This window comes from Stylophora pistillata, chromosome 14 (assembly GCF_964205215.1).
Source record: "Stylophora pistillata chromosome 14, jaStyPist1.2, whole genome shotgun sequence".
NCBI lineage: Eukaryota > Metazoa > Cnidaria > Anthozoa > Scleractinia > Pocilloporidae > Stylophora > Stylophora pistillata.
This window is the reverse complement of record NC_142532.1, coordinates 17,527,379-17,537,378: the sequence shown is the minus strand read 5'-3', so window position 1 is coordinate 17,537,378 and position 10,000 is coordinate 17,527,379. Positions and strand designations below refer to the sequence as shown.

The following is a 10,000-nucleotide window of genomic DNA, read 5'->3' as shown; positions in this document are numbered from 1 at the left end:
TTGTCTGCCTTTAGCATGTGTCAGTTCTGTGAGATCATTTCAACAGTTTCCTAAATTAAACCTATCAGACACACATTAAAGAGATAATTCTATATAGCACTAGAATATAGCACTTAAGCCCGCTCAGTCTCTATTATAATTTAAGGATAATAGTTCATCCCTTCAATTTAGAAGAAGAAGAAGAAGATACTTTTATTTAGTTAGGGTAACTCCTACAGTTACGAAAACTGATATCCTTAGAGGCCCTAACAAAAAGAAATGAAAAAAGTTAAAAATACATGAAACTAGTCCAACTAAGCTAATAGAAAGATATCCTAAAACTGCATTAAAACTATTAAAACCATTGATAAAAACTACAAGTTACGATTAAAAACTTCACATCCATGATAATAGCTTTTTTCGTACATTCTAGTTCGATAGAGGGAAAACGGAGATGAACACTTTGCCACATTTTTCTCTGCACAATATCTCTATTAAAAGAAAAGTAATCCATTAAAAATTGCGAGCAGCGCTTATTAAGACATTTCTTCACAAGGTTTAATGCATGAGTCTCCCGTCTAAGCTCCAGCGTATTATATCTAAGGTGAGCTAGTGCTTCATCACCATTGTTGGTTTTCATGATAATGCTTACCGCACGTCTCTGTAGTTTTTCTAAATTATCAGCATTTATACGTCCGCAAAAATTCCAAACGGTATCGCAATAATCAAGAACAGGAAGAATACTTGATGATCTATAATTATACCAGCAGTATGCATACCAATGCTCCCCCTAGTGCGGCCAAGAATTCCTAATCTCTTACAGACTTTGATAATTAAATAATTCACATGTGCGTTCCATGAAAGCGACTCATCCTAAATTACTCCTAGATATTTATACTCAGCAACCCGTGTTAGCTCCTAACCATCAATATTCACAGAGAGATCAGCATTTGCTAATCTAGAACCAGTACCAAATAAAACACATTCTGTTTTTCCTTGGTGAATAAAAAGACTATTGTATACAAGCCAATCAATGACCTTGGCAAGTTAACTGGTAAAAGTACTACTGATTTCTTGGGCGTTACTTAAGAGGCAAAATACATAACTGTATTGTCAGCGTACATGAGAATCTGGCATCGCTCTCAAACTGTAGGAAGGTCATTGACAAAAAGGATAAAGAGTAAAGGGCCAAGGATTGACCCTTGAGGGACACCCGATGTAATGAGACAAGGTTCAGATATTTCTCTACCAAACTCATGAGTTGTTTTTAGGGGATGACCTGGCTAAGCTACATGTGTTATATGTGGGTGTCAGCTTTGAGGGGGAAAAGCTTGCTCCAAAGATTACAGTACGAACCATTAGAGGTGGTTACCTACCATTCACGTTTAACTTAACACGAACTGATGCCTGTTTCCCCTTCTCATTTGTCACAACACATGTGTAGAATCCTGCATCACTTTTTGAAATGTATTTGACTTGTAAATTTCGTTTGCAAGATGCAAATGAATAATGCCACTTTTTTTCCAGAGGTTTGCCATTAAACAGCCAAGTTACATTTGCTGAAAAGTTTGAATGGACTTGGCATTCAAATGTGGGGCTGTCATCCACATGACGCGTTATACTACTTCCACTGATCATTAGTGCTTGAGGGTCTTTATCTGAGGTGTGGGGGGATCCTGGTATGATTCCATTCATACAATTTCCAGTGTCACGTCTGTGCCGCTTTGATGAAAAGTTCACTAAATTAGAAAGCAATTAAAATAATTAATCATTACGAGGGTGTTAACTATTACAGTACCTATCAGGTGAGCCACACAGAATACTGGAGACTTATTCTGTATCCAGGAGACTACTGGATAATCCAGAAGAGTTGGCATGTATGCAATTACTCTTTCTATACAACACACCCTACTTGAAACAATATCTATAAACAATGCCCTGAAACATGTTTGTTGAATTACTTTTTATTAATTTGAAAATTATTTCTGAAGTAGCTGGAGGTTTCACCACATAGCAAGTTTGCCTGACCACCTTTGTCCCCTGCAGTAACACAAGTTTGCCTCCACCTTTACTATTTTACCCCCAAAATCTCTCAAATTATCTAGTATTTTGACCAACATGAAATTTCAAATCGAAACCATAACAAAGTTCAATCAACATGCAAATAGCCAGCTGTGTTAACCAACACACAACTATTGCACCAGTAATGCAAAGCCCCTTCATAACTCTGGCCTTGACCTAACTGGTTTAACACCATTTTATGATGACACTTGTGGCAAAATTCAAAAACTAGTCAAATGAACAATGTAAAGTAGAACCCCACTAATTCAAACACGATATTACATCAAACTCCCCATTTACTTAAAATAATTTTACTTTCCCTTGAGCTTCAGTCAAATTTGTCCTGAAAACTCAAACTTTGACTAACAGCTTTCGTCAATAGACATCAAAGTGTCAACAAAGAGCTAATTGACACATCCCAATCTTTAATTATGATTGATAATACCATGCTAACATTTATGAAAACATAAAATATTTAGTTTAACTTCCAAATTGAAAGTCTTCCTTGTCAGGGTTTGAACCATTTACCACCCAGAAGTGAAAAATAAATAAGTTTTCCAGATGATTCCAGAATTTTCTCTTGTAAGCAGGTTAACCCTTTCCAGTCCAAGGGTGACCATGTGTAATATATATCATTCTTCGAACTCGCGAGCGCGGGACTGCGGTTGCACTAGTTTAACGGCCATATCATTTCATTATTCTTCGACTTAGGGAAAGCTTGAATGGCGGACCACTGGTTTAAATGTCCTCTCTTTAAAGAATTTTTCGACATTGAGACCGCGGGAGCAATCCATTCATAGCGGTCAATAGTGGCCAGGTATTGTGAAGTTGCTCCCCTCAACATCTCATGCAATATTTGATTCAAAAATTTTCTCATGTTCCACTCAGTCTCCTTCAGAACGAAGAATAACCATAGTCGTACAACGATCACAACTCCACCGCTTTCCCAACACGACTAATGCGTTTCCTTAGGGCCAAGCTGCTAAATTCCATTTACAAAAAAATCCTCGTCCAACAAAAACGTGTTCTTCGGCTGATATATTTTTCTGAACACAGAGCACATGCGGTGCCTTTATTTATCTCCTCAAAAATCCTTCCCATAAATATGTCATAGGTTGAATCAGTTTCCTCAATTATGTTTGACGTCTCATGTCTAACTGTTCCTACCAACATTAGTAATCTTTTCATTCAAGCTACTGAAAAGCATAATCATGATACGAGGTTCTCTTCTTCCGGCAATTTTTATATTAATCCATCGAGATTGAATCAAAGCCAGGGCTCTTTTGTTACCTTCGGAGCTAAACTTTGGAGCTCCATTTGCGATGCCCTTTGACAGCTCCCGAAAAGAGCTTTCAAGAAACTTTTTAAGGACATTTTATTTTCGTTCTTAGAGGCTGAGGATTACTATGTTGAATTGCCCCTTCTACTTCAAAAAATAACTAATTGTAAACGGGCTTTATAATTCATATTTTACATTCTATAGTGTTTCTATTTTCTTTTGTTTAGTGATGCAGTTATATATACAAGTTTTAAAAGGCTGTCTTTATCTGAAAATGTTATAAAATTATGTTTAAGCTTTATTTGTAATCTATCACTACTGCTGTTCCACTAATTCCAGCCCGCCTCGACTAGCTCCTGCTATTTGCGGGCGTGAACAGTCTTCATGAACATGATGTTGATATCTTGTAAAACGTGTAGATAAGAATAATAATAATTAGATTAATAATAATAATTAAGTAGATATCAGTACAACTTATGAAGTTTAATGGTTTAATAAAGTTTCTAAGTTTCTTAGTTCGCGAACCGCTCTCTCCGAGTCGCGCGTTGATTCGCTGAAATTTGAAGACCTGTCAAACCACAAATTAGCAAGAACGCTCTTATTGGTGCGATATACAAAATTCTACAATCTGATTGGTTTGTTATACACCAAAAAATGCACTAAACACATTGCTTTGAGAATTGAGATACACCCAAACAAAATGCGCCGATCAGATTGCTTAGAGATACACCAAACTGCGCCGATCAGATTACTTACACTGAAACAAACCACTTTCTACGCAAACATGTAATGATTTAAGTCATCTGTCTATGCTCGAGTTTGCTCATAGAGCACTTTGAGTTATTATTAACATCATCATGTTTTGCAATTTCTCAAGCTCTACTTTCCTTTGAAGGCTTTGAATTGATTTAACGAACCACATTAAAGTAGCACCGTAATTTTGACATACAACTTGAATTGCAGTGAAATATCAACAAGCTCACCTTTTCCACACTCCTCTGAGAATAAAGCTTTCCCTTGGCAAAGCGGATTATTGGGATCGTTTAGGTCACTACATGTTTCCACGAGCACATGGCCAGTAATTCCTCGGCTGTCCTTGCAAGGACAAAATACCGTTTGTTTACGGCATTGTAATCTCTGTTCCCGTTCTTCTAAAACAGTTGAGGTAAATCCCGCTCCGCAAAAGAGCAAAAGTAAGAGAAGTTCTTTCACAATCATAGTCGGTTGACTCGCCTGTATCTTATCAAGACTTCTCGGAAATAACGGAAAGAGTATGAAATTCCCTTCTCTCGGCCTCCTATAATTTCAAAATAGTTTTAGATGACGATGACTTTCTTCTCGTAAAGAAATCGAGTCAACAGTTCTAAATTACAATTTCGTCTTTGCGATCTGAGAGAAAACGTTTGGGACGGTGATTGCGGAAGATCATATAAATCTTCTTATCTATGGGCCTGGTGGCGAGATATATATTTGGAACCAATCAGGCAGATGGTGATCCCAGAAACAAATTAAGGAAAGCAAGAACGTGACTTCAAGCAAAATTTATCTACGTAAATTGAACTATTTAACGATAACAAATTGCGTCAAAACATTTCGCAAAAGGATATTAAAAATTTGGTCACGACTTTTCGACGTTTGGTTTGTCAACAAATGTTTAGTACGTTTTTGGCCCTTTTAGGAAATTTTTGTCGCAATTTTTATCGTTAGATGTTTAAAGAAACTCCCTCTTTTTCGATTGAACTAGGAAAATGAAAACAATACAATCGCCTGCTTGTCTCCACTCTTATGGAGATCAGCACGACGACTTGGTGAATTGGCGACACTAAAACAGAACTGATGAGAAATCCAAGAAATAAGACAAATAAATGTCTGATGCCCGGTTCAGACGCCGTACTTCAGCCGAGCCGAGCCGAAATCAACGAATTAAGTTCATGTGAAGTACGGGGTCTAAATCAATTCGGAAAGGCTGATTTAATATAGATCAGCTAAATCAACTAATTTCGTCTTACTCAGCTGGGAAGAACGGCTGTAGACCAGCTGTGATTCCGACGCCATACTTCACATGAGCCGAATCAAATCCATAAATTATTTCAATGTATTTTTCTTGCCGTTTTTACATGTGAGCATGTGCAAAAAAAATGTTGCAGAAGAAAAATGGCGGCTTGAAGGGCCGAGCAAAACGATGCTGATTCTTCGCCCTCACGGTTCTTTGGGCATTATGTAGTTGTCCGCTGCGTCAGCAACGTCCTTTCTCGCCTTTTTTGTGTATCGCTCGCAAAGACGACGCTTTTACTAACATGGTAATCTTTTATTCCTTCAAGAATTCAACATTCATTGCATATTGAAATTTCACATTTCAAGCAAGTACATTTGGTCGTGCATAAACACTTACTGATCAACTGCCGGACTTTATTTTAGGTACTTCTTTAAAGAGGTGACCAAGTAAAATACTTAAAACTTCCTTACAACGACTATGCCATACAAATAACTTTCGTTCTTTATAACACTTATTGAATTTGTTACTTTAAACTGCGCCGGCCCCGGCCACAAATTTTCTTCAGCTAATTAATTTCGGCCGAAATAAGTTAGGCGTCTGAATAAATTCAGCGAGGATTAACTACTTTAGGTCAGCCTAAAGTTGAATTCGATTCGGCTCTGAAGTGCGCCGTCAGAACTAGGCCCAAGGCGGGACTGAAAATTTGTCTAATACTGGGAATAGTTACTCAGCAATACACTCGCCGTCAATCGAGAAAATTAACGATTTCAGAGTTGCGTGTGACGCATGATCATGATATTGGCAAGGGATCTGCTTTCAAGAACTTTCTAAAGCCATAATGCCATTTATTACACGACTCGGGCAGTCAGAGGGCCAATAACTAAAATCAACCAATCAAAATGTTCTATTGCCGGTCAATCTTCTCTCAGTATTGGACCGGGCACTGTCCCGAATTGTCCTAAATGATACCGCACTTGTGTCCTTTTGAACTTCAGTCGTATGATAAATCTCTTATTAACCAAGCTTGCCCGGGACCGTACTGGAAGAATATCGGCCCTCGGTCTTTTTTGTACGGACCGATCGCTGCGCTCGGTCCGTACTGTCAAGACCTCGGGCCGATATTCTCCCAGTACGGCCCTCGCGCTTGGTTAATAAGATATATACATCACCTAGTAAGTCATTAGATTGTGTTAAGAGCCCTCTATTTCCATCATCTTGTTGACCATATGTTATGTCTCTCGGTTAAAAAGCTCGATGTTGGTTTGTGCATGAAAGTTTCCATTGCTATCTAGTGCAGTGCGCAAGAAAGTTTGCCTGAATTCTCCTCTGTACCTGTAACACATTTCCTTGTAAATTAGTCAGAAGAATTTGGTGTAAGATCAACATAACTTTTACTTAGTAAATTCGATTATTCTCATTACCTACGTATATGTGCACGATCCTTCGCAGTAAAGCACTATTTGAGCAATAGTGAAAATCAGACCTGAAAAAAATTTCAGGCCTGTACGGGATTCGAACCACTGACCTCTGCGATACTAGTGCAGCGCTCTACCAATTGAGCTAACAAGCCGTACAGGCCTGAAATTTTTTTCAGGTCTGATTTTCACTATTGCTCAAATAGTGCTTTACTGCGAAGGATCGTGCACATATACGTTTCATAACCGCAGTTCATACATATGTTTCATATGTTTGTTGTTGTTTGATTTATCATCTACGGGTTTATGTCGAATTAATTTGATGGCCTGCTCCCAGTTGGCTTGTTAGCTCAATTAGTAGAGCGCTGCACTAGTATCGCAGAGGTCAGTGGTTCGAATCCCGTACAGGCCTGAAATTTTTTTCAGGTCTGATTTTCACTATTGCTCAAATAGTGCTTTACTGCGAAGGATCGTGCACATATACGTTTCATAACCGCAGTTCATACCTATGTTTCATATGTTTGTTGTTATTCTCATTACCTGTTTGCTGGATAATGTCTGGTTATTAATACGAGAAGTTGCAGGTTAATCCCTTCTGGGAGTCGTTGATGACGATGATGATGAAGTCTTTATTATTATAGATCAAACAAAACACTTGCAGGCATACGTGCAAGTTTACAACGGATCTCTACAAACATTAAACTAAATAAAATTAAAAAGAGACCTATTTATAAAACAGCGCTTGAAATGCTCTGTGCGAACACACGGCAACGTATAATCATGACCACGCTGGCGTAAAGGACGTGCACGTTTGCTGGGAAGGAGATCCGCCAAACAATGCGCGTTTACATGTGTGACTTTCTCCCAGAATTGTTTATCCCTAGTTAAAATTACATCGTTGATAGATATGCGATCCTTGGTGTAACCATATTTCCATGCTCGCTTACAGAATTTATCAATCTTAGAGAGGTATTTTCAACCATAAGCACATGCCCATACCTCAACTGCGTATGTAAATACAGACATAATCAAGCTACGAAATAAGATCGTAAGTTCTTCTAAAGTGTACCCATCGTACTTACAAATCACTAAGGATAAAGAGTCTTGAATAAGCCTTATCCATCATATTGTGAAAATGACTATCCCAGTTGCATGGATTTTCATGAAAGGTTACTCCCAATAATTTAAGTTCATTCTTTCTTTCGATCATAGTTAAATTTCCCGGAGGGGTTTTTTGGGTCTTTCCTCTCATTACTAAGTCCCATGTTTTGGTCAAATTTAGCTTCATACGATTCATACTTGACCAAAGCTTAATGTTTTTAATTTCCCTCACTGATGAGTCATCAGGCAAATTTGGCCCAATCTGAATGCTCAGGCTGATGTCATCTGCATACATAATGAGCAGATTTGTTTCTGGATTCACAACATTTATGTCATTAACCATTATGGAGAATAACACTGGGCCTAGGACAGTCCCCTGTGGAACAATCCTGCCAATTGCAGTGAACTTTGTTGTAACACCATCAACTACGACTCTCTGTTTACGGTGAATCAAGAAATTAGTTATCCAGTTAATAACATAAGGATTAATATCATATGATTTTAGCTTATTACATACAATCTGATGATGAGCAATATTAAAAGCTCTACTAAAATCGAAAGAATACACCTTAACAAAGTCTGCATCTTTATCCAACCATTTTAACCAGAAATGTTGACATGTAGTATTTTGTCCCCTTTTGTAGGCAAACTGATTAGGCCCAATAGATGACTGCGCAGAGTAGGAAATATTTCATGACTCTTTCAAAAATTCTCATGATTACATTTGTAAGTGATATGGGTCTCGATTGACTACATTCACTTAATAACCGCCTCCCGGTTAGCTCAATGGATAGAGCGCTGGACTGTTGTGCGGGAGGTCGAGGGTTCGAGCCCAGGCCGGACCAACACTCAAGGTCTTAAAATAATTGAGAAGAATTTGCTACCTTTCTACAACATCAAGAAATGGTTAGATATTCTAGTCTTCTCGGATAGGGACGAATAAATGGAGGTCCCGTCTCCTGCAGGGTTGGGGTAGGAGACGTTAATTTCCCATATATAATAACAGGGATTTTGCGGGCTCTTGAACTTAACTTATTCCGAACCTTTTTACCTGCTCTGGTGCCTCTGTATTTTCGCTTAACCACTTAATGATAGAGTTAAAGAGTTACAAAGTTATAAATTGAGACCAAATGGCAATAAAAACTGGTGTCCCCACCATCTCAGAAAAAGAGGGGAAGGGAATTATTTCAGGAGTGCTTGTTTGACATTATGGACTAGGGGTTGGGTGTTTGTTTGCAAGAGGGTGCTTATTAGATTGAGGGCCCCCATTGGAGGAAATATGATAGTTAACATGGGGTCGCCCGCACCCTTCCCATCCACCCTAGATGGGTACATGTGAACCCCAATGAGATTGACAGCAAAGAAAATGGCTTTACTTTAACTTTGATGTTTAATTTGTTACATACACCAAATATAACTACAAATTTAAAGGCCCAGTAAATTTAATTTTTTTCTTATAACAACCATTTTTTCTATTAAAAAAAGTTAGCAATAAAATGTTCATAAATGTTATAAAAGTTATTAACAGTACTGTTAAAAAATTAGATTATCAGCTTCTGTTATTGATTGATTATTGATAAGGACCAAATTCAGCTAACATGAAGAGAAATTTAGAACAAATAATCCAATAAACTGTAATTATATTTTATGTCTTCTTGTCAAGTCAAAAGGACCTCAGTTAATTTTCTTTTTTATATTGTCAACAAAAAATCCGAGATTTCTTTGAATACATATTTGTCTTTGAAAACAAGCTTGATGAATTGTGAAGTAACATGTACGATAGTCTAAAGACTAAAACAATTAAGCTTTCTTCTTGTAATCTTTCGTTTTAAGAAAAATTTCTGAAAACATTTCATTTACTCTGTAAATGTGTACTTTTACCTCACTGTGAAAACATTATCAGCTTGTAGTTTCTATCACTTGATAGTTAATGAGAGCAAAGCTAAAATCAGCTAATATGTTATTGCTTTATGCAACCATTCTCACTGGAGCTGTTGATCCATAGCTGAGACTAAATTAAGTCACAGTTGTCAAGAAAAATTGACAAATTGAAGACAAAAACAAGCTACTTGAACAAAAATATTAATTTACCAAAGTTTCTATGCTGGTAAGTCAGTTCCAATGCTATGGAATCATTTCCTAACTACTGGGTATGACCAGGTCCAAAAA

General features: G+C 37.5%; 1 protein-coding gene and 1 pseudogene across 2 annotated transcripts in view; both read right to left on the bottom strand.

Moving 5' to 3' along the window:
* The window catches only part of LOC148716897 (uncharacterized), a 55,340-nt gene extending 50,587 nt beyond the window's left edge, over positions 1 to 4,753 (bottom strand). Inside the window, exons 1-2 of the mRNA XM_088744905.1 lie at positions 4,303 to 4,753; positions 1,356 to 1,718 (exon numbers count right to left, since the gene is read on the bottom strand). Coding sequence (XP_088601031.1) covers positions 1,356 to 1,718; positions 4,303 to 4,537 — 598 coding nt within the window. The 5' untranslated portion in view covers positions 4,538 to 4,753. The remainder of the gene's footprint in view (positions 1 to 1,355; positions 1,719 to 4,302) is intronic.
* A 4,449-nt stretch (positions 4,754 to 9,202) lies between these two features.
* LOC148716894 (uncharacterized) overlaps positions 9,203 to 10,000 on the bottom strand; it is a 31,422-nt pseudogene continuing 30,624 nt past the window's right edge. Inside the window, exon 6 of the transcript XR_015995281.1 lies at positions 9,203 to 10,000. This exon is cut by the window's right edge and continues 3,183 nt beyond it. The product of XR_015995281.1 is annotated as an uncharacterized LOC148716894 (transcript).